Source organism: Stylophora pistillata, chromosome 9 (assembly GCF_964205215.1).
Source record: "Stylophora pistillata chromosome 9, jaStyPist1.2, whole genome shotgun sequence".
NCBI lineage: Eukaryota > Metazoa > Cnidaria > Anthozoa > Scleractinia > Pocilloporidae > Stylophora > Stylophora pistillata.
The window spans coordinates 7,929,521-7,955,203 of NC_142527.1; the positions used below are offsets into that span (position 1 = coordinate 7,929,521).

At 39.8% G+C, this 25,683-nt stretch overlaps 1 protein-coding gene, 1 long non-coding RNA gene and 1 pseudogene across 4 annotated transcripts; 1 reads left to right on the plus strand and 2 right to left on the minus strand.

Moving 5' to 3' along the window:
- The first annotated feature begins 2,172 nt into the window (after positions 1–2,172).
- On the plus strand, positions 2,173–4,883 carry LOC148723048 (uncharacterized). Of its 2 annotated transcripts, XR_015991369.1 has the most exons (3): positions 2,173–2,468; positions 3,414–3,473; positions 3,906–4,883. It is a non-coding gene; the product is annotated as an uncharacterized LOC148723048 (long non-coding RNA). The 2 variants fall into 2 exon arrangements; XR_015991368.1 differs by lacking the exon at positions 2,173–2,468 and having other exon boundaries at positions 2,486–3,473.
- Positions 4,884–11,155: 6,272 nt separating this feature from the next.
- On the minus strand, positions 11,156–14,037 carry LOC148723049 (uncharacterized). The gene is made up of 2 exons (XM_088734392.1): positions 12,703–14,037; positions 11,156–12,538 (listed from the first exon to the last, which is right to left on the minus strand). The coding sequence occupies exons 1-2, from the start codon at positions 14,035–14,037 to the stop codon at positions 11,156–11,158; spliced, it is 2,718 nt and encodes a 905-aa protein (XP_088590518.1).
- Positions 14,038–17,438: 3,401 nt separating this feature from the next.
- Positions 17,439–23,996, minus strand: LOC148723050 (uncharacterized; annotated as a pseudogene). Its single transcript, XR_015992057.1, has 11 exons — positions 23,860–23,996; positions 23,217–23,340; positions 22,510–22,650; positions 21,700–21,811; positions 21,478–21,561; positions 21,002–21,182; positions 20,769–20,858; positions 19,760–19,831; positions 19,391–19,523; positions 18,969–19,154; positions 17,439–18,539 (listed from the first exon to the last, which is right to left on the minus strand). The product of XR_015992057.1 is annotated as an uncharacterized LOC148723050 (transcript).
- Between the last annotated feature and the right edge of the window lie 1,687 nt (positions 23,997–25,683).

Below are 25,683 nucleotides of genomic sequence, written 5' to 3' on the forward strand. Positions count from 1 at the left end.
GAGCAGAGTAGAGAACCAACTAATTCAATCCACTTATGACGCAGTGTCTGGGAATCATAACCAGAACACATTAGTGGAAGGCAAGCGCTCTCACCACTACGCCAACCCTGCTCCCTCTTTCTGTTGTCTAAAGGATATTAAATACCATTTTCAAGCATGTACGAATACTGTAACTAATAGCAAGGCATTATTGCAGTATTTCTCAACAGTTCTGATGGAAACCTCTTCCTCCTCTCCTCTTCCTTTTTCCTCATGATAACACTTTTATGGTCTTTGATCAAAATTGATATAATTAAAAATAGTTTATGCATGTCTATTCAGTTGTCATCAGTGGATAATTATTACTAATTTTAGCATAATGTGTAATATAACAATTACACTAAATGATTTTTGCAGAAGTGGATCGGGAATCAGAAAAGAAAAAGGCCACAAGTATCATCTTCTTTTGCAGATGTCACATTAAAAAGAATCAAAGGTGTCAAAGGACCAAACTCTTACAATTTATTTTGTGCTGAATTATTTAAAACAGGTACTTGTATTAGAAGGAAAATATATTTGATTTACACATACTCAGCCATTCCCGATATTGTCATTATTTTTCATTTCACTCTTTTTTTATCCATACTTACTACATGGTATAGGTGCAGTCAGTTGTGGCTTAATGTATGCTATAAGTAGGAATTAGCATTAAATACAGCTGTAGGTATGGCCGTGGGTTCAAATACTTTTTCAAGCAGGGATATAGACGATATTGTTAACAGACGAGAATTGACAGTTCACAGACAGGTTTATAATAATCCATTATTACAGATTTTTTTAAAACCCTAGAAAGTTTTCCAGCCTGGAAAATCAAGTGCACAGCTGCCTATTTCCCCCTGGCTTCCAGCTATTATCTACATTCCTTGTCAAGCCCGAGTTTTTGGTTTCACGTTTGTTTTTATGTACACTATACTCACATGTAAATTGATAGCAACACTGCAAGGATCACAAATTTCTCAAATGAATTCAAAGTTTATTGTTTCATGTAATGGTTATGAGTTGTTGTAAGTGTACAATGTTTGTGCAGGAGGTCGAGGGTTAGAGCCCCGGCTGGACCAACACTCAGGGTCTTAAAATAGTTGAGAAGAATATGCTACCTTTCTATAACATAAAGAAATGTTTAGATATTCTAGTTTTCTCAGATAGGGACAATGAAATGGAGGTCCTGTCTCCTGCAGGGTTAAGGGCAGGAGACGTTAATTTCCCACGCACGAGATTACTGTGTGGTGGATGTCCTCCCTTGGGGTGGGATGGGTGGTAAACAGTACCTCCGTTGATACCAGTGTTTACAACACAGAAAGGGCTATCCTGTATGTCTACTCTACTCTCTTCCAGATAGGAGGGGGTCTCAGGACAAATACTTGTATACATACATACCAAGTACAAGTTGATCCAGTGCTGCCTGACAAATGACTAAAACCTGTATAATGGGTTGTAAGTAATGTCAGTTGCATACAGCCCATTATGTTGTATAATGCTTAATGTCATGATTAAATATTGTTACTGCTTGACATCATAGCTATTAATAGGATCAATAGTTTTGATTTGTGCTATTGTAGCCTATAAAAATAATTTTACTCACTCAGACATTCTTTTCACAACTGCTCTAGCTTACATGTAAGTTTTGGAAAGGAATCGGGCCTTTCATTCATACCTTGACATTTTTCAAGTGGACAAACTTACGCTTTGTTGCAGATTACAATACAACATAACTATTTTGAATCATAAATATGTTGATAGCATTGTTGGGAAATGACTGATCTTTAATGTAGTAATCAGTAAGTCTTATGTGGCTGTAAGGTGATCTTGACTGACATCACTGCATGTGATTAGTGCACATGGTTATATATGTTCTTTTACTGAGTTGCAGATGAATGTAAAGGTCTTACCTACCAACAGAAGAATAAGAAAGCATCTAAAAAGTGGAGAGAAAGAAGTGACCTGGAGAATAAAAAGTTTGTGGATTCTGCGAAAGTTTATAAAGAATTAAATGTCAAAGTATCAGAACTCACGGAAGAGTAGAAAAGAAAACTAATTGATAGACACAGAAAGAAATTTTTGGAAGAGGTACGATTAATACAGCTGTGTGTGTTCACCCTGATAGAGTTACGTTGTCTACCTCCAAAAAACATTAATAATACTAACAGTAATTATGAATTATTCATATCGAGCATTTCCTTAGGGGATTTAAAAGAAATGTTTTTAGGCTAGACCTATATCTTAATAATTAAGACTGAAAATAATATAACCTTTTTTTGATTGGCTTATTTCATTGAATGTATAGATCCTGGTTCTTGAAGATTTGTGTTTTCAGACATCGACATTATATCTGGATGTCAGTGGTGAAGTGTACAACCTTGGATCTAGGGCTGGAACAGCATTTCTTGCAACTAATCAAGAGATAAGCATAAAACTTCGAGAATATTTTGGTAAGAAAGACAATATTTGCTTTCAAACAGTGAAATTTTATGTGACAGGTTCACCATAATTATTTACTTTAAGTAAGGTTAAGAATATGGAATCGAGTGAACTGTTTTGCATTTTAAACCAAAGATGGCATTTGCAACCAATATCCTATTTGTGGGTTGTGGCCATATAAGAGATGTAAGGTTCTTAATCAACCCTTGATCAACCCTTTTCCTCCCCAGTCCTGCCTGTCTCTTGTTTTATGGTATCATCGTGTATAAGTTTTAGTGTTTGATTGCCCTCGCCTGAGTAACAGGCAATACATTAAGATTTTAATAAAGCGGTTACCCTATATGAGTTATCCTTACAAACAGAGTGCTGCAGATGTTTCATTCACTGATTAAGGTCTGCCATTTTTTGGGAAAACTGGAGCATAAAACATCCTTTTTGTGGTTGTTGGTGGACTTCGTGAAGTGCCCATTAATGGAGCTAAGAACTATGAAAATAAACTGCACAATTTGGCAGTTTATTTCAAGGAAGGGAGCATGTCTTCAAGAGCTGAGTCAAAGATGATGTTAATAAGTAAGATCAAGATGCTGACACTGCTGTGATCTTAGCAAACAGGATAATGTCTTCATTGAGTCGCCTATAACAATTTTGCCATCTACCTTAGAGTCTGATACAAGGTATTTCAGTGAGGGGTTGCATCTCATGGGACTATAGTACAACATCCTATTTGACAGGGACTCGTTTTGATACCAAGAATAATTTATTTTCAAGTACTCCAGAGTTTTTAAACATTACTGTGGTAGGTTTTGTAACTTTTTCAAAATTAAGGTACATGTATGTAAGTTGAACCACATACAGGTGTATGGGCCTTTAATAGAATCCTCATGTGAAACTTACATGTAGCTGCCATTCATATCTTGTTTACATATTAAGTCTTTTGTTTACTTTCTGTTTTATAGGTGCAAATAATCAGCAATTTACTATTGCTCATGTGCAAGACCTTTTCAACAAGAAATCCAGTAAGTGTTTAAAAAACTGCAGAATTTGTCATTAAAAAACTACGTTTTGTATGTAACTAATAGTTTGAGTTACAAATAGAATGTACTAAAGGAATGTAAATTTAAGTTAAATACTTGTATAAGTTATTTCAGAAATATAGTTTTTCTGGTTTAGTTAAGAACAGAATTAATTACAGTTCGATGTGCCTTTCTGTAGCCACCCAACAAACATTTTTGCAAGTTAGCCACCGATCAAGGTATGCGACTTTCATTCACAGATGTGCCTCATGGAACAACTAAATGAAGGCATGCCCGTCAATCAAATTGACACACCCTGATTGGCTAGCTTGTAAAAATGTTTGTTGGTGGCCACAGTAAGGCACGTTGCACTGTAAAACTAGAACTGAACTCTTAGACATTTTATGACCTTCAGCAAGTTATGATTATTTTTAGGTGATGCTTGTGGTAAATCTAGCAAAGTTCCATATTTGAAAAGTGGATTCGAGGTCCATGGTCTCCCAGAAGGCATTCCCTTCAAGAAGCCATACAACTATGGGCGGATTCAGCTCAAATAGATAATGTTGCGTGCAGACAACATTAATTTTACCATTACATCCACTTCAGCATGTACATCTACTTCAGGGTCTACATGTACTTTAGCATCTACATCTACTCCAGCATCTACATCTACCCCAGCACCTACATCCATTTCAGCATAGATCTACATCCACTTCAGCACCTACATTTACTTCAGTATCCATGTCTACATCTACATCTGCCAGTACTTCAACATCTACATCTACTCGATCAATAATCACCGACAGTGCACCTGCAACATGCTCTGTTGATATCGACTATTCCAGTGCAGCTGACATTCAACATGTTTTGACAAAAATATGTGGCATAGAAGCAGCTAAACATGCACTGGGTGGGGGAAGGATTGAAGAAGAGGAAGTGGAGGTAGTAGATTTGTGCCTTTCAGCTCCAGAAAGGCTGACCCTGTATGCTTCCTGTACTCACCTCTTTACAACAGATGCCTGGTTATCTGTTGGTGTGAGGATGAAGCATTCTGATGAGGCAACAAGCTTGGTCTTACCCATCTACACAACAGCTGATCAGCAATTCTGGCTTTTATACACCACCTCAAAGCCAACAAGAATTGTGAAATCAGTCAGTACCACTAAGATAAGAGGTCACTGGCTTGATCTTAGGCGTGATGGCTCTTTTGATGTTTAAAATAATGATCAAGTACTGGGAAAGAATATTATTCGCACTGCCCATGGCCCTCTTTACTCTGAGTGTTGTGTAAATTTGGATTCTGGGGAGCCATTTTGTTTACCAGGGGCCATTCGATCTGTTATTTTAGTTACACTTAGTCAACAAGGATTGTGTACTGTGTAAAAAGGGCTCAATTAAGGACCAAAACAGTAACGGTAATTACTTCTTTGAAGACATAGCTTTTTCTAGGATGTTATGAATAATTTGTTGTTTTTCTGCTGAGGCCAACTCAAAACCAAAATTCACTACTAATTTTTTACTTAGATATGCAAACATTTGTAAGTAGCCAGCAGAATTGTCATGAGTGAAAGTTGTCTAAAGTTCCATCATCTACCTTAGTTGAGCTCTGAAGGAAGTCTTAGACTAATAATTTACTGTAAGTAAATCTACGGTATTTTTTACAGACACAGATTTAATTGAGAAGGTGTAGTCTGATCGTCCGGGTGAGTGTAGTCCTGAGAAGGACTGTTGTCGGTGGCAGTGACTGACGTTTCGACAACCTGTGCGGAAGTCATCATCAGAGTCAAGTGAGTGATTGTTGTCAGTAGAATGTTCTTATTCCAGTTCGAACTCTTATTCCACGAACTGGAATAAGAACATTCTACTGACAACAATCACTCACTTGACTCTGATGATGACTTCCGCACAGGTTGTCGAAACGTCAGTCACTGCCACCGACAACAGTCCTTCTCAGGACTACACTCACCCGGACGATCAGACTACACCTTCTCATGTTACCCCCGGGTTCAAACCATTTACTGCACAGATTTAATTAATTAAAATTAATTAAATTAATTTGCTGAACATTTCACTGATAAATTTACTTTAAAAATCCCCGCTCTGGTTCGAAATCAGGCCAGATTGCTGTATCGAGGTTAGGTGAATTTAGTTCCATAGAAGTATAACCAAAGTCCGACTGTTCATTCAGATCATGCTGCATTAGACCAATCAATGGAAATGAAATCATCGATCAATTTAGCTACATTACAATAAAACGTTAAATGGTATAATCTAAGTGAAGAGAATGACCCAATATTGATTCTAGAACCTAAGTGATAATAATTAGCCTAAGAGAATACAATCTTGATTGAAATGCCAAGACCAAGAGTATTATGCTCGAGCCAGAAAGTACTTTTTTAATGAAAGTCATCTAACCCTTTAAGCATATTTTTTAATGTTACCTCTATAGTTCAATTTCAAGCAATTGCTTTTTCTTTTGCTTTTATTTGCTTTTTCTTTAAATGCCTTAAAGGTTATCTTGATTTTAATGTTTTGTCATGTGTACATTTTAAGACGTCGAAATATAAAATCAGAAATAGTGAAGCTACACTGGGGAAAGGCCTTTTTAGAACTAATGTTTTTAAGTTTTCTTTTTTTAATCATATTGTAGACCTGTGGAATTGTCTTCCACTACACATTAGAATGATTGAATCTTTCTCATCATTTAAGAACAGTATTAATGAATTTGATCAAAACAAATTTAATGGAAGTAAGGATAGATTGAGATCTTGTGAATTTTTTTTTAATAATCGTTAATTTATCTTTAATTTGTATATTGTGTTAAGACCTGTATAATTAAAACTGAGTATATTAAAAAAATAAATTAAATTGTCACTGCGGACTTGTCACGTATAGGATTAAAACAACACATCATTTATCTTTAATGCTCTCCACTGAACAAGTTTCATCTCAGTATATTAAGTGTACTTCACCAGGACCCAACTTATATAGTTTCTATTTTTGTAAAACGTACCCATAGTAAAGTCGCTTTGAATTTGGTGATTCGTTCCAAATTATTTCACAACTATAAAGTATCGTCGGTTAGTTAATACAAATCACCTTTGAGGGAAAATTTCCTCGGTTTCTTCTCATCACTTTTTTTCTGATAGTAAATATTTGCTGTTTTTTAAAAAAAAGTTGAATTGTACTGTGCGTTCGGAGAAAGGAGAAAAAGGCAAATCACTGATGGACACTAATAGCTTTGACCTTTGTTTGAGCTTAACAATCAACTCTGATTTTGCAGTCACGAAGCTAACCACACTTGCTTTTTAGATTATTTTTAGTAGCATTAAATATTTATTTCTTTTTTGGATAGATTGCGAAGATTGTGTGATAACTGTCAATCATACAGTTGTTCATGACTTTTGATGAGGTGTTTTACGTCGCGCCGATTTTTGAGCTTCTCGCTTGTTTTCAAAGATGGAACACTTGGCAGGTCTGAATTGGACATCCTTTTAAAATTCAGCTGTGAGATTTTGGATGCCTCGCTCAGAGATCGTATGGCGACAACCATCATCCAACATGTATCGTTAATAACTGCAATTTATTACACGACTCGGGCAGTCATAGGGCCAATAACTAAAATCAACCAATCAAAATGCTCTATTGCCTGTCCAACATTCTCTCAGTATTGGACCGGGCACTGTCCCGAATGGTCCCGAATGATACCGCACTTGTGTCCGTTTGAACTTCAGTCGTGTAATAAATCTCTCATTAACCAAGCTTGCTCGGGACCGTACTAGAAGAATATCGGCCCTCGGTCTTTTATGTACGGACCTCGCTGCGCTCGGTCTGTACTGTGAAGACCTCGGACCGATATTCTCCCAGTACGGCCCTCGCGCTTGGTTAATAAGATTATGTATTATGTCATCAATACGCCAGTCTGATACTGAGTCTTCGTTGCAAACACAGGACATAACTTTAGAGAGCGTCACTAGTAACTTGGCGATCATGAATAAATAAAATACCTCTATGACAAAGGACGAGAAAGACGTGCTTCTCAGCTTACCAGTCTCGCACCAGTTTTCAATTCTGATTGATTTGTGGCGAGGTTGCATTGCAAAAGAGGTGGGGAAGGTACCTGGGTTTGGCTGTTTCATGTCCAATAGGGTGGGTGAAGAGCAAAGAAAATGACTAATAAAACAGTGTTGAGTGAACCGCCGGCTACCCCCAAATTTCATATATTTAGAAAATAACAACAGAAAAACGGGGGTTGATTTTGCGAGGCTCCAGTAATTAACTGTACACTCCGCACTAAGAGGCCGGTAAATGACCCCAATTTTCAGAAAATTAGAAAATAGCAAAAAACGGGGTCGTTCTCGCGAAGTTTCCAATGATTACCTATACCCCCCACTAACACACTGGTTAATGACCCCAATTTTCAGGTATCTACAAAATAACGAAAAGCAGGGTCGAGTTCAGGAGTTTCCAGTCAGTATCCATACACTCCGCACTAACACAGCGGTTATGGACCCCAACTTCAGATATCTAGAGACTAACAACAAAAAACGGGGTCGATTTCGGGAGTTGCCAGTGCCCATACACCCCGCACTAACACACTGGTTTAGTGACCCCAATAGCCCATTTGCGAATTACCCTTGGCCTCATTTTCAAAACGAGTCCTCGTGCTAATCCTTTCATATGATAATAAGAATGGTTGAGCACGAGGACTCGTTTTGAAAATGAGGCCAAGGGTAATTCGCAAATAGGCTATTTTCAGAAATCTAGAAAATAGCAACAAAAAACGGGGTCCATTTCTGGAGTTGCCGTGATTACCCATGCAGCCCCAACTAACATACTGGCTTAGTGACCCCAACTTTTCAGATATCTAGAAAACAGCAACAAAAAACGGGGTCCATTACAGGAGTTGCCAGTGATTACCCAGACACCACACTGGTTTAGTGACCCCAATTTTTAGATATTTAGAAAATAGCAACTAAAACGGGGCCCATTACAAGAGTTTCCAGTCATTATCCATACACTCCGCACTAACACACCGGTTAAGGACCCCAACTTCGTTATCTAGAAACTAACAACAAAAAACGGGGTCGATCAGTCGGGAGTTACCAGTGATTACCTATACACCCCGCTCTAACACGCTGGTTTAGTGACCCCAACTTTCAGATATCTAGAAAATAGCAACAAAAAACGGGATCGATTTCGCGAGTTTCCTGAGTGATAACCTATACACTCCGCTTTAATGCTCCGGGTCCAATGTTTAGATTTCTCAGTAGAAAATAACAGCAGAAAACAGGGTCGATTTCGGGAGTTTCCAATAATTACCCATACACCTTGCACTATTACACCGGTTAATGACCTCAATTTTCAGATATCTAGAGAATAACAACAAACAACGGGATCGATTTCGGGACTTGCCAGTGATTACACATACACCCTGCACTAATACACTGCTTAATGACCCCAATTTTCAGATATTTAGAAAATAACAACAAAAAACGGGATCGATTTCGTGGCACCTCGCCCTATCACACCGGTTAATGAGTTTCCAATGCTTACCTTTTCATTTCACATGGAGACTTCTGTTACTTACAATTTGTATAGATTTGAAATAACAATAAAGAATGGGGTTCATCTCTCACGTTTCTGGTGACTAGCGATACACCCCACATAACTGACATCGCTTAATAACCCCGAATTTTCAGATATGACTTAAAATTATGACTTCGCTAGTTTTCAGCGCATATCTTAACAGAGGGTCTGAATGGGGGGTCCACTTTTTGGTTAATATTCAGTCGTTTTGTCTGTAGTCGGTAGTATTTTTCGCCCTTTGTCGCTAGTCGGTTAAGCAGCACGACGGGTTGACCGGTCCAGTTTGTAACTTCTCGGATAATGTGGACTAAAATGTGCAAAAAGGGCCAAAAAGTACTCCATTTTCAAATATTTGGAAAATGATTGAAAGTGATAACCTATATACCCCGCACTAGGAGATGGTTTAACGACACCGATTTTTAATTCTTTGGAAAACTATCGTCAGGGACTCGATATTGTTTGTTCAACCACAGAAACTGGGTCATTAGGCCACTTGGGTAGAAAGGGACTACCCGCAGGTCAAAAAGAACGTTATCCTAGCTTCTTGAACCATCTTAGACAGAAGGGTCACTTATCGGTATCTAATCTACTTGGGCTATCCATGTACGTTCGATTTCTCAAAAAAGTTTGAGGGATGTCAGTGTTGATTCTGTAGAGTCCAGGCAGATAGATTGATGTTTGGAATTACAGCTTTATTGTAATTACAGCTAGTAACACGCTAGGGCTGTGAATTTATCAATTAGTATGAAAGCGCAAATGGAGAAAAGAATCTTACACGCATATTTGCAAATGTATATGCACTACTGATAGTAACTGTTTTACTTGAATGTATAAAAATTTTAGAATTACATTGATTTATTGAAATAGTGCAAGGTTGTGATGTCCTTTGCAACACTATTCTCACCAAAAAGTAACAGAAAAAAGTGCATAAGTTTGGAAGCGCGGTGGCCTCATAATTAGTGCGCTCGCCGCTCCGGATTGAGTGGTCCGGGTTCAATCCCTGGCCGGGGACATTGTGTTGTGTTCTTTGGCAAGACACTACTCTCACAGTGCCTCTTTTCACCCAGGTGAATAAATGGGTGACAGCGAGTTTAATGCTGGGGGTAACCCTGCGATGGACTTGCATCCCATCCAAGGGGGAGTAGAAATGCTCTTAGACAATTCTTGCTACAGAAACCGGAGTTGACGCCTGCCTCAATGAGCCACTTGGCTTGAATCAGGCTTTACTTAATGCATAACTTTAAAACGGTCATTATTACTTTAATCATTGGTCAAAGTCCTCATCATTCCACCCCCTTATAGGTGTGCTATGACACTCTATGTAGCAGCCAACACAAGCGAAGCAAAATTTCGACGACAACTATGAGTTTCGCAAATGAAGACACACTATGAAGCGAGGATATATTTTACGGACAAGCCTTGAATCGTTTTATTTAACGTAGTCGTGGTATTCAAGTACTTATCGTAAACTGAAATATGAATTTATAAGGAAGAAGCTAAGCTAAATGCGAATAGACAAACCAACATTCCAAACATTCCGATATAAAGGCAAGATGCAAAGCTAGCTAAAAACTCAAATAAACTCACAAAAAAACTATATATAAGCTCAAGGAAAGGAACATTAGCACTTACATAACAGTCCCGCTTGTAAGAATTGAACCAAAACGAACTTCAATATAAGTTAGGTATTCGGAAGCGAAACGGGAAATCCAAACAGACACTTACTCTAACACAGAAAATTGTAGTCTTACGGCAAACGACAACAACCAAACGATAAACAAAAAAAACTTCAACTACTCTTCTCTAAAAGTCGCACACGTCAACATTGAAAAAGAGTCCGCGTGATTTGCTTACCAGATTACTTCGTAACCTCAAAGCACGCGCACGCAAGTCGCGCGCGCACAAGTTTGTTAACGCCTTCTTAACAGCAGGCAAAAAGCGTGGCAGCCGTTACATGTCTCCCCTGAAATGTCCACATTTCACTAATATACAAAGCTAATGAAGGTCATTAAGCACGACTAAATGTCCGCAGAGTAATGAGGATGAAATAAGGTTAATGACTACTTGTATTCGTGGCTCCTCGTTGGGGATGAATCTCAGGTCTCACTTGCTTCTTGTAACAGTACAAGTTTCTGTACGGGGCGTTCCAGGTATCTGCACGGTTTAACACGTCTACCCCTTTTATCCAGTGTGCGATCTGCGACAGCAAGTTTGACAGTGCGTACATGGCCATCGGCGCTCTGGTGAACTTCGGTCACTCGAGCAAGCTGCCATAGATTGCGAGGAAGATTCTCATCATCCTTTATGAAGACGATGTCACCAACACGCGTGTTTCGTCTGGGCTTGTTCCATTTCTGCCTTTGTTGCAGGTTAAACAAGTACTCTTTTTTCCATCTGATCCAAAATTCATTCGCCAAGTGCTGTACTCGCCGGCAGCGTTTTCTGCAATACTTATCAGGGGCTTGGAACACACCAGGTGGTGGTAGAAGTACTTTCGTTTTCATCGTTAGTAGATGGTTGGGCGTCAACGGATTCAGGGAGGTTGGATCGTTAAGGGAGTCAATCGTAAGCGGGCGGCTGTTTACTATTGCCTCCGCTTCGCAAATGAAGGTTTGAAGCGCTTCATTGTTAAGTTGGGAACCGTTGGTTTGTAATAGAGACGACAGGACGTTGCGCACTGAGCGAATCTGTCGCTCCCATACACCACCCATGTGACTGGCTGACGGAACGTTCATCTTGAAGACAAACCAATCGCAATCGTGGCGCCGTAGCACGCCTCGAATCTTATCATTGTCCAATTCTTCCAAAGCTACTTTTAATTCTCTTCTGGCACCCATGAAATTCGTACCCTGGTCGCTGCGTAACTGCCGAATAGGACCTCTCCTGGAGACAAACCTTCGGAAGGTGTTGATAAAGGAATCGGTCTCCAAAGTAGCGGACACCTCGACGTGTACTGCTCTAGAAGCCATACAGGTGAATAGCACTCCGTAGCGTTTAAGATCCTTGCGACCCTCTCTGATCACGAAGGGCCCAAAATAATCAACTGCGCAGTTGGTGAATGGGGGCGCTGGCTCCAATCGATCATGCGGTAGTTCAGCCATACGTTGCTCCTGTAATTTACCACGTAATTTACGGCACGTAACACATCTACGTATTGCAGACGATACGGTTGAAATAGCTCCTATGACCCAGTAACCGCTTGCTCTAATCTCATTAATCGTGATCCCTCTGCCTTGATGTTTTGCTTTATGATGAAAGTGCCTGATAATGATTTCAGTGACGTGACTGGTTTTCGGCAGAATTGCTGGGTGAATGCATTGCCCCGGGATATCAGATAGGTTGAGTCGTCCACCAACTCTAATAATGCCGTTTGAATCCTTGTATGGATCCAGTTTACCAATAGGACCTGATGGTGAGATGTCGGGGTTGAATTCTTGTTGTACAGCCTTCAGGATAACGACTTCTGCTTCATACAGTTCCTGAATTGACACAGGCTGGAAACTCCTTCCGCTTGGCAACTTCTGGTGATCTTAGAATCATTTCTTTTCTGAATTCTACTTCGTAATAGACGTGTATACCGACAGCATATGGCGATCGCCTTCTTAGCGCGGTGCCAATCCGAAAAGTATGTTAAGCGGTCTACCATGGTCGGCCAGGATGGTGTGACAGCAGTAGCGAGAGAGACAACTTTCTTGACCTCTGGACCACCACTTAGAAGCTCAGCGTCGCCGACTGATTGGTTTAACGTAACACCCCACTCAGTCTCTGGCTTCCAAAGAAAATCTGGTCCTTGAATCCACTTCGACTGGGCGAGCTTTCGTGCTCTTAGCCCTCTGGACGCTTCATCTGCAGGGTTGGTCTTCGTATCCACATACCTCCATTGTGATATCGACGTTTTATCTTGGATTTCTTGGACTCTGTTGGCTACAAATACGTGGAAACGTCTGACGCTGTTAGTGATGTAGCCGAGGACCACTCTGCTGTCTGTCCAGAATACTTCATCTGTTATCTCGATGTCCAGCTTCCCCTTTAACTGCTCGCTGACTCGTGCCGATAGGACAGCTGCTGTGAGCTCTAGCCTCGGGACGGTTACTGCTTTCAAAGGCGTGACTCGAGCCTTTCCTAGTACGAAAGCGCAGCAAATTTTGCCTTTCTCATTTACCAGTCTCAAATAACTGCACTGCCCGTAGCCCTTGAAACTCGCGTCCGAGAAGTGATGGATCTCTGCCTTGACGACTCTTCCGAAATCTATAGGCTTGTAACAGCGTGGAATAGCGAAATTTTGCAATTCTTCTAATTCGGCCTTCCTTATGAACCATTTCGATCGTACATCATTGGGAACTGGATCGTCCCATCCAGCATTATTTCTGCAAAGCTCCTGTAGAATGGTCTTCCCTTCTAGTAGGACTGGAGCAACGAAACCGAGCGGGCCGTAAATCGAACTGATTGTGGAAAGGATTCCGCGTCTTGTGCAAGGTCTGTCTCTAAGGGAGATGGTAAAATTGAAAGTATCCGACTCTATACACCACTGCACTCCTAAGGCGCGTTCAATGGGTAGGTGTTCGCGACTGAAATCCAGGTCTTTGATGCCCTCTGCTCTATCGGATACTGGGATCTGTTGGATAACTTCCTTTCTGTTGGACGTGAACTTATGTAGGTTAAAGCCACCTCGTTTACACATTTCTGTGATATCCTTCACCAATTCGACTGACTCTTCCTCTGATGCCACAGACTTCAATCCATCGTCCACGTAAAAGTCGCGTCGGAGAAAATCTGCTGCCGCGGAACCGACAGCTGCTTCATTGTCATCAGCTGTAGCCTTGAGGGCAAAGTTGGAGCAACCTGGTGATGATGTAACTCCGAATAGATGGACAGTCATTCGGTACTCTTGAGGCTCTCTAGATGTATCGCCGTTTTCCCACCAGAGGAAACGCAGAAGGTCTCTGTCTTCTTCTGGTACTCTAACTTGATAAAACATCGCTTCTATATCGCACATGAGTGCAATAGACTCTCAAAGAAGTCTGCAGAAAACGCCAGTCAAACTGTTCGTGAGGTCAGGTCCTTGCAAGAGTTGACTGTTGAGGGATTGTCCTTGATACTGTGCTGAGCAGTCGAAAGCGACCCTGATTTTATTGGGCTTCTTAGGGTGGTACACAATATGGTGAGGAATGTACCAGATGGACTTGCCGCCTGTGTCTGTCACCTCCTGATCTGACACCCTTTCAGCATAACCATTGTCCATAACCTTGTTCATGAAATCCACGTAGTGTTGGCGATATGTTTCGCTGGATTCAAGTCGTTTCTTGAGGGGCTTGAGTCGGTTCCAAGCCATTGCGCGGTTGTTTGGTAAGAGCAGATTTCTGTCCTTCATGGGTAGTGGTATCTCGTAATGACCGTCTTGAAGGCTGATGCCATGCTTAACGATCTCCAGAAACTTAAGATCTTCCTGGGAAAACTTCTTAACATGGTGGTATTGTTCGGAAAAATCTAGTTCGAACATTCTCCGGACTTCAAAGGGGTTGATGACTTCCTTCGTTTGGTTATTGACTATAAACTTTCCATCGCGTCTCGTGTTACCAACTTCACAAGTGACGATCCTATGACAGAAAGAAGCGTCGTCTTCGTTGTCTAGAGAGGAAGGACTCACTGGACCAATAATTCCCCATCCTAGTTTAGTTCTTACCGCGTATGGGTCATTGTCGTTCCAAGGATGACCTCTTGGGGCTTGAGGGCATTTGGACAGTTATAACCTATTAAAAGGCTGACTTCGACGTCATGCTGTACAGGAGGTATCTCATCCTTTATCTTCGTTAGGTGTCGCCATTTACTTGCGATTTCAGGGGTCGGTATTTGGTTTCTCCTGGCTGGGATTGATTCTCTCGAGTGCGCCTTCGGAAGTTTTATCACGGTTTGTCTGTCAAGCCTTTGAACAACCAGCCCCTCGACTTTCTGTGCAGGTATGCTTTCCTTACCGTGCATGGTGTTAAGCTTGAGGGACACTTCGGTTCCTTCTAGTCCAAGCTCCTTAAGAGTGGAATTTGTCACGAACGTGGAGTCGCTTCCGTCGTCGAGTAGCACGTAGACGCTCACTTCAACGTGTGGGCGATCCCTATGGTGAACCATAACTGGCAAAATCATAGAGGTGGTGGTTTCGACGTCAGGCGAACTTGTTGAGCCACACACACTCTCGTCCACGCTCGTTGACCCGTTGCCGGGAGTAATAAAAGCAACTCCAGCGGCGATCGGGAGGTTCTTACCTTGCGAGTCAGAATTCCCTTGTTTACTGTTTCTTGGAGGGCGCTTAGCGGTTAGAATGGAATTGTGAAGGAGAGTTGGGTGAGGTTTGCCACACTCTTCACAGGTAAGACAGAATTGACAGCTGCTGGACAGGTGACCCGATTTCAGGCAGCCAAAACAAAGCCCCTTGGTTTTCACAAATTCTCTTCTCTCCTCTACTCTTTTTTTCTTGAACTCCCGACATTTAGTGAGGGGGTGTGTCCCTTTGCATAGCGGGCACTGTTCCTGTATGATGCTGATGGCAAAGCTGTCTGCCTTGTTTCTTCCTTTGCCTCTATAATCCTTCGTAGTTTCGAGGCCCTTTCTTTCCCTTTTCAAGACGTCTGGCGAGAAGACTGGGTCGTTTGCCAAATCGGATTCTTCCTTGACGAACTGAACGAATTCGGCAAAAGAAACGTTCGAGCCGGATTTCTTTCGAGTATCGTATGCGTGACTACACCACTTAACGCCGCAATACGATGGTAATTTAGCGCTGACTTGAGTTAACGTTGATGTAGAGTCAAGTTCGCCAGTAGATCCTACGATCCTTACGGCCTCGTGACAGCGAAAGAGAAAGTCGGAAAGAGCTTGTAATCCGGCACTATCTCCGTCCTTAATCTGTGGCCAATTAAGTAGTCGTGATTTGTAGGCGTCCGCCACGTGCACTGGGTTGCCAAATCGCTGATCCAAAAGTTTTCGCGCTTCGGTGTATGGGCTGTCAGAATTCAAGGGTAGAAATCCCCTTACAATCTCATTTGCCCTTCCTACGGTGTACTTTTCGAGGAAGTAAAGACGATCTTTATTCGATGAGACGTTTTCTGAAATAATGGAGTCAAACGCCGTCGTAAACGCCGGGTAGTCGAAAACATTTCCTGAGAAAACAGGCGGTTCTTTGGCTGGCAGAATGTTTCGTTTTTGCTGTTCTACTAGCAGGGAACTAAGTTCTGTTTGTTTGGTCTTCAACCATATTAATTGCCTTAATGATTCCTGAGAGGGTGTTTCGTAATAAAATGACTGAGAACTGACTGGATCAGTTTCTTGTTTAATCGCGAAATTTTCTCGTTGCTGTGCTTGCACTGGCACCATGGTGAGCAAATTATCGGGATTATCTTGAGCGTGGGTTGGCGTGACTTTTGGTTTTGTTTCTGCGGTTTCACGTCCGTGGTGGAGCGTAGAGATTGGAATAAATGAAGACACCGATGGATTTAGTGGCTCTTGTTTTATCGGAATTTCCTTTCGTTCATCGATCAGAGCCCCATTAATTGCCTTTTCTTCGGCTTCGGCGATAGCGATTTTCTTCGTTAATTGCATTCCTCTTATTTCACTGTCACGCTCTAAGAACCTCATTTCCGTTTTCAGCCTTGCGGTTTTTGCGGCGGCCTCTAACTTGAGCGAACGACCCGTACTCGCTCTCGAGTTTGCTGACCTTTTACTGATGGAGGTCTTCATTCGCCTGGAATTTCCCGATTTTATCGAGCCCGCTTGTGATTGACTTGATTTCGGTGTTCCCGATTGCTGTAGCGAGTGAATTCGTTCTACAAGCTTTAATCTCATTTCGAAATAATTTCTGTCACGAATGTCGTACCAAAGATAAGAGGCCTTTCTATCTTCTTCGTTATCGATCAATTCGTCGTATGCTCCTTGAGCGTCGTTAAGGGCATCTTTTAGCTTGTCTAAGCGATCTCTTTCCTTTTCGAGGGCCTTCAAATTCTTGTCTTCGTCTAGCAACTTACGGACCTTTTCTATATGCGTTGAAAGAACCGAGTAAGCATCTTGGCGTGCTTTACCACGAATTTCCGCCCAATATGACTTCCCTTTCTCTGTTAACTTCTTTTCGCGCCCTTGTGGTTTACCGTCTTCCGTATCCGAGTTTGGGACGTGTCCAACGCCGGGTGAATCATCCCACTGTTGAGAGCTAGTTTCTGCCTTTTCGATTTGAATTTGTTGTTCCACGTTTTCAAGGGATGAGCTCGACATTTGAAGATCTTTGGATCGACAATTTCGTAACGGTGTTATTTTACTGTAGCGGCCGACACAAGCGAAGCAAAATTTCGACGACAACTATGAGTTTCGCAAATGAAGACACACTATGAAGCGAGGATATATTTTACGGACAAGCCTTGAATCGTTTTATTTAACGTAGTCGTGGTATCCAAGTACTTATCGTAAACTGAAATATGAATTTATAAGGAAGAAGCTAAGCTAAAATTATGCGAATAGACAAACCATCATTCCAAACATTCCAATATAAAGGCAAGATACAAAGCTAGCTAAAAACTCAAACAAACTCACAAAAAAACTATATATAAGCTCAAGGAAAGGAACATTAGCACTTACATAACAGTCCCGCTTGTAAGAATTGAACCAAAACGAACTTTAATATAAGTTAGGTATTCGGAAGCGGAACGGGAAATCCAAACAGACACTTACTCTAACACAGAAAACTGTAGTCTTACGGCAAACGACAACAACCAAACGATAAACAAAAAAAAACTTCAACTACTCTTCTCTAAAAATCGCACACGTCAACATTAAAAAAGAGTCCGCGTGATTTGCTTACGAGATTACTTCGTAACCTCAAAGCACGCGCACGCAAGTCGCGCGCGCACAAGTTTGTTAACGTCTTCTTAACAGCAGGCAAAAAGCGTGGCAGCCGTTACACTCTAAGTCCTCAAAGAGACTAAGGTCATAACGATTTTCAACGTCGATTGGCGTTTCTATTTCAACTTCTCTGAAATGTAAGTAGGTTTCCTCAGGCTCTTCAAAAGTAAGAAAGGTAACCGCGTCTCCATACATACATCTCAGTAACTTTAGGTTCTTTTTGTAGACATCAACTTTCTGTTGAAGGAGTGACCGCAAACCTCCACTCACATTTTCCCCATCCAAGTGAGAAGTGATGACATTTATTTGCTCAGCAATAAACGTGAAAAATCGAAGCATTTCTTCTTTCACCAGGGTCTGTTCCTCCTTACATCTGCCTTCCAAAGACAGCAAGTGTACCAACTTTTTCTTTATATCAGCTGGCACATTGTCGGTATCATTTGAAAAATGAAGTTCACAGTATAGGTCACCGCCTGGATCTTTAATGTCCTCAAACGTGACTACCTCATCTCCCATCAGTCTATTCAATGTGGCAAGGCCCTGATTCATTGAATTGACCACTTTGAATCTGATTGGCCGATTTTATCGCAATGGCTTGGCCATCTGAAACGAAAGACTTAATTAATAACCTGAAAGTTCTTGTATTTCAAAACGCAACCTTGGAAGCCACCACATTTAGAATGATCTAATACATTTTGTATATCCCCTAATCTCTTAAGTCGTGCTTTGTAATGAAGCTGAAAGACGACAATCATTACTTGGCACTCCACTAAGTATTTAGCTCATGGATAGGAATCTACTGTTAACCTACACAACTTGACAACTGTGTCTGTTCATGCAAATCAATGAAAATGGAAAGCGTTGTGGAGGTCGTAATTACAGTTGAGTTGGAGGAATTCTTCGTTTTATGTGTTATAAATATCTAAGTACTCAAACACTCAACTCTCTTGTCAGAGAATAATATCCTGACCTGGTGAAACCAGCTCAATGAAGTTTGAGACTGCATCTTACATAAAAAAAAAAAGTAAAGACCTGCATGTTTTGTTTTTAACTCCAAGAGAAAGATTCTTACTTATGCCATCTTGTGTAATCTCATTACTTCAATGTCCGCTTCTTTTTACTCAATCGCTGCTGTGTAGTTCGAAAGGTAGCATCATTTTCTTGCCAGCGTAGTCTGATGCCATGCATTATCTCCAACCCCAAGGGGTGTTCTCATTCCTAAAAAAGAAAAAACGGTGCTCAGACTCAGTGCAATATTAGAAAGTTCAGCATGCAAACAACTTAACATAGGTTGTTAAATAAAACAATCAGCTGTTGAGGTAGGCCAGTTCTTGGAACCTTCCAGTCTACTCTGATGTCTAAACATTGTTTTTACTCCATAAACAGCTGTGACCAGTTTTTTGAACCACTTTCTAGTCTTTCCTTCATTAAAGCTACACAAAAACTGAAAATACCTTGACATTTTTCTCAGCAGCATGTCTACTTGGGAAGGTTCTTGTTCTTTCATAGCATATGCAATCTGGGATTTTAGTTTAGAAGCTGTCACCAAAAGCTCAACATAGGTTTCATCCCACAGAAGAGACAAATCTAGAAGAAATATTTACAATGTACTAGTAAATACTAACATACTAGAGACGGATGCTATTCTACAGCAACAATTTACTATTAATGGCACTATCATTTAATACTAGTACTTACAGCGTACACATATATGAAGTCAAATCCCTTGATAAGGTCACTGGGAGTTCAGTGCCTGATCCTAACAACCCTTACATTCATTTGTACTTTTGCAATTGACAACCTTTATTTACAGTATAACCTACCTTTTTCTCTTGGGACTATCTCTGCCATTTCATTGTCCATCCACTGCCTTACTGTGTCCAAGTCACACCCATCTGAAAAATAAATACCAAAACACTGCTCACAAAATGCAGTTACTTTATTGCATTCAGATGCATTCAAGTTGGCACTCCAATAGATTCAATGAGAGTAATGTGGCCCCTATTGTCTGTATGTACATGTAGTAATCCACTATAATGTGAACACAATAATTATTATTTTTGCTTGTGGAGAATATCTCCCTATGTTTGATTCCAATTGCTTACACTTTAGCTTTTTAAAGTAATATGAAACTGATAGATCTGTAAAGCAATTGTGGTTTTAATTTTCACTTTCTATCTCCTGAAGACAGAAAACTTAATTTTGTCATAATTAACATTAACAATCAAAAAATCATATTATATTCTAATCACACTGAAACGATTATAAAATATTTTGTAACTAATCTAAATAATCACAAAACACAGAATAGGAGCAGGCATCTCGTTTATTGATGCAGCGAGTGTAAAGCGTTACAAAAACAGCATTACAGTTTTACAAACTCAGAGGAAATTACAACAGTAAATAAGATAAAAAACTAGGGTTGAAAGAGATGCCTCGAATGGCTCTTGCATATACTTAATGAACCTTAAATAGTGTACTAGCCCCCTGAGACACTTTACAAGCACGCTTAAAACACTCCAGCAGTATTAAATTTATGCAACCTAATATACATACCCTTGTGAAACCAACAAAATGTTACAAAATATGTTTTCAAATTGTAATGTGTACTCCAAGAAAGTCAGCAGCTTAATAGTCAATTTCTAACTTCATCAGTTGACTCTCTTTTGACAGCATGTTACTAGCATTTAAAGTGCTCTGTTGTTTAATAATACTGTTTAGTTTCTTTTTGTTTTCAATTGAAGAAATTGCTATTTTCATGGGCCACACTGGCAAAGCAATCCCCATTAGCATACATTGAGCCCTGGCAACAAATAAAAATGTACCATATACCTGGTAATGCAATAATAAGTTTTCTTATTTCTTCACAAACTGTAGACAGCAAAGTTGATGGCTTCTTTAGTCTTGCTATCATAGTTGGAACTGCAAGAAAAATTATTTTACAATTTGGGACAGTGGAAATGGGTATTATTTATATAAAAACTAAGGAGGAGAAGAAAAATATACACACAGTCACATTATCGACAAGAGAGAAATAATTTTGAGAAGGAATTTGTTATTCATACCAAATCTGTAAAACAAGTGTTCACCATAATGCAATGAAGCATCAGTGAGAACATCAACTCTTTTATCAACAGACATTTCTTTAGTGATGGTAGAGAACTGACGCAGGTAAGACCAAAATCTTTCAACACCTTCACCATCTGTCAATCCAATATTGGGTGTTCGCATCGGACTAAACTGGACCTGGAGTTAACCATAAATCTATCAATAATTAGCAAATGTCCGGTGGCTACTGACAATGACTATTGAACTAAAATAATTATGTAGTACTACATACATGCACAATGTATTATCATTATTATTATTATTATTATGCATTACTGTAGTTGTTTTGACTCACAAAATTACTCTGGTAATTTTTAAATACAAGGACGAAGTATGGTGAAAGTTGGAGAGAATTTCTTAATCACGCAATTCACAAAATAACATCAAGGAAACCATATCACCCACTTCCCGAACCATCTTAATCTGGAGTTACCTGACAAGAGGCTTTGTGTCCGTAACAATGAAATATTGGTACGGCAAGGCTTACACCAGATAACAACTCCTCTTGGGCACTATTCTAAACAGACAGAAATAGTACAAATTAGGTTGGGACGTATTTGTCATGCATTCAGACTGGCATGAACAAGAAGTGGATAGGGGTGAGGGGGTGTAACAATGTTAAAAAAAAAAAAAAACATATCCACATGGTACTGACCTTCAAGTGACTTGACAATATGCATGCAATGTCATACATAAGAACAACCTTCAGGGAATCTGTTGTGATATTTTCCCTCAGTTTCTTAAGCTCATGAACAGAGTATGATATCCTACGAAAAGAGAAAAAATTGATTGCCATATATAGCAAATTTAAAAACCCACTTAAAGTGTGATACGCCTGGAGGAATTAATAGTTTTGTGTTATGTAAGCTTATTTAAGTGGAAAAAAAAATGATAAAAAGCCAAAAGTCACATAATGGTGCAAAAGTGTTGAACGTCGCCACAATACACTTCAAATCAGTAATAACATATACATATATGTTTTGGTAGGGGAAGGCAAAAATTGAGAATTCCACCCAGGTGAAGTTATACCAATACTGCTTTTTCCAGTTATTCCCTTTCAGAATTTACTCATCAGATGGCATGAAAGAAGTATTATATGAAAAAATAGGAGTTTAATTACTGCCTGCCATGAATACAAGCACATTGTAATTTCAGCAGATCACTTAAATCTTCAATTATAATATTTGCATAAGTTCTTTTACATCCAAACCTATGAAATAGATTGTAGAAATGTGAGCCTGTTCCACACGGTTTTATTGTAAAGTATATATTTCACATTCTAAATTATTTTCAAACTCTTGAAAAATTCTATTTTTTAGTGAATAATCCTAGTATGAAAAAATCAACAAGCATATATTCATATTCTTTTCACATGGATTTTGTGACCCAAATGCTGAAAGTTTGGAAAATATTAGCATATTTTAAATGCACCAAAACCTTAAAAAGATATGAATTCACCTCTCACCTTTCACCGTGTTTAATGTTTATTCTTTGGGAAATCATGCCTTCAGACTCTACCAAATACACCTTTCTCATCAAAAAGTCGATTCTTCCCTTTACTTCTAAGGGCAGGGAGGAATTCACCTGCATGGAATCTATTACAATCCTTGGATATAACACATAAGTTATGTATCAATGCTATTATACCCAATATCTGTTTTGACACAACTGGCATAATGATACCTATAAATGGAGTTCTTACAAAAGATCAAAATCTAAAATAATAACAGTTACCATTACTAACAATAATTTATGCTTTGAGCCACTTTTAAATTAACACTGATACTATTAAGGCATTCATCTCAACTGAAAGATTTTAGATACTATTTCATTAAAGCAGTAATCTTTCTATGTATAGCGTGGTTGAAATGAGGCCTTGTGCAAACTCTCAACTAGGGGCACTCTCCTCTCTGTACTCTAGCAGATTTTTTTCACTTTGAATTATTTTATTTAACTCTAAGCCTTTCCAATCAATCCAGACTAGTAGGATTATGTCAAAGAATTCCCATACTGACTCCCCGATACATGAAGATCACTCTAGAGGACAAATTCCAAAATAAACCTGATCCAAAGATTTTTGTCCACAGTGTGGGTAATTGTCAACAAAATTATCTACATCATCCTGGTCACAAAACAGTGGATCCCCATGTATTGATGAAATTGTATTTCAACCTTTTGCTTTCTTTCTTGCCAGACCAAAGCAGGCATCAATACTTTCAATGAGCACACCGTTTTTCTGGGGTAAGATGTAAAAAGGTAATAATTAGATTTTTTAATCACATTGTCTGAATATCTTCTGAATAAAATTGTCCTTTACTGGATGTGCTTGAGGGATACAACAACTCCTCACACTCACTCATGGCCCAGTGTGCCACATGGCACATGGGGCTTCAGCATTAAAGGGTTCTCCTGACTGCTGACAATCCTGTGCCCTTTGTAGAGCTCAGCCTGGGAAACACAAACAGTTTAAGGAGGTACTCTTTGACATGTTCTGAAAATCGCCCAGTCTTCTTGTTTTTCTTCAATGCCCAACCAGGCTCAGCAGTAGGGTACTCCCTGCACTCTTTTTGACTCAATTCGTCAAGGTTCTTTTTTAGATGGAATGTACGAAGGACGTCTGTCGGTGCATGCTTTAACCCATTTACGCTTAATGCTGTCATACGTAGAATCCTTTTGGGTGTGAAAAATTTGCTTGCCAGAGTCCTGGTGGTTTTGCAACGCTGTGGTCGTTTTGAATAACTTGATGCAACCTGGTTGAGGGCAACTGAATTCACAAGGTTCACTTTTGTTCTCCTTGGATTTGCTATTTTTTTACAAGAAGCCAGATGACACACGTGGAGATGTGAACGCCTCAATGACCTCCAATCGGGTGCTTCCCTGGCCGGTTCTTCTCTTCATTAGCTTATCGTAACGAACGAACTTTCCTTCTCCAACATCGAAGGCTTTCCACATCCTAATTCCGTCCGCGCAAAACTTGAAGTTTGAAAACACCAGTACTCCGTTCCAGTTGTGATTATGCAGATCCTATGCGCTAGTGTCCACCTTTACAACTGATGCACGGCAACCTCTAACTTCGGAATAAGAGTTTATTTCTTTCTTGATATCTTTTGCCTTCTCGACATCATTTCCTGCAGTGACGTACTGGCGTATATGACTTTTCAAAGGAGAAATATGGCGATCGCATATATCCTTGCCACTGTTTGATTCACTGAAGTCGTACCGCCTTGTAGTTACACCTGTACGTTGACTAATACCAGGAATATATGTATATGTGCACGATCCTTCGCAGTAAAGCACTATTTAAGCAACAGTGAAAATCAGACCTGAAAAAATTCAGGCCTGTACGGGATTCGAACCACTGACCTCTCTTGCTTAATGACGTAAACGCGGCATTGGTTCCGAAGTTAAATAACTGTAGATCTCAGTCACCTCAGCTAACCGTTTTCCAATTGCAAAAAAGGTGATAAAGATATGACAATTAGAAAACTTAATCTTCATGATTGTGTAAGATTAAAATATATACCTTCTCGTAATATCCTGTGAATAAATGTTTTTAAATGTGTAAAGTCAAGCGATTAGCGATTAGCGACAAACTGAATAATACAAAATATGTTAAGGGAGAAATATGTCTTCTTTCTTTGGTTTTCACTGCAGTTTAAAAACTTGATTAATCTTTCCAAGTCGACGAAAACGACTTCTTATGTAGTAACTTTAGATAATCGACGTTTTATCAGTAGTTTAGAAAGAAGAAGACTAAAGGAACATGGTATCGGTAATCGTTTACCTGAAGTAAACGATTACTGATACTGGATACTTATGATGCACGATCAGGCCTGTACGGGATTCGAACCACTGACCTTTGCGATACTAGGCCCCGTACAGGCCTGATTATAATGAGGTCTGATTTTCGCTATTGCATAAATAGCGCTCTCTACTGCGAGGGTCGTGTATCATACGTATCTATAACCGCAGTTCAAAATATATGAACTTCATATATTCATCGTATATGATTTATCATCACGGGTTTATTACGAATCAACTTAACGGCCTGCTCCCAGTTGACTTGTTAGCTCAATTGGTAGAGTGCTGCACTAGTATCGCAGAGGTCAGTGGTTCGAATCCCGTACAGGCCTGATCGTGAACCTGAATCATTTTCGCCATTGCATAAATAGCGCTCTCTACTGCGAGGATCGTACATCATACGTATCTATAACCGCAGTTCAAAATATATGAATTTCATATATTCATCGTATCTGATTCTGGATACTCTCGCAGCTTTGACATGATTTCGTGTGCTGATGCTCACAGTGATGATCTTCAGGGTCAGACAACGCAAATATCCGGCTTAATGATCAGCACACTGACTTTCTTCAGTCACGTGGATCTGGAAGTTTCTCTTAAGGTAGCTTTTACCAGCTTTCAAACGAAATCTTGAACCCAGGCTGAAATTTTACTTTTAAAAAGGCATGCTAATGTTACCACTCATTTTTTCTTATCAACTATTTAAGATAAAGCCTCTCATATATGCTCAATTTCTTTAAGAGGCTAGGCGTTTGTTAAAATAGAGCAAATACATGCTTTAAAAAGATGGTTTCGACAAACCTTAAAGAAGAAATAAAAAGTCAAAAAATTAAATCGG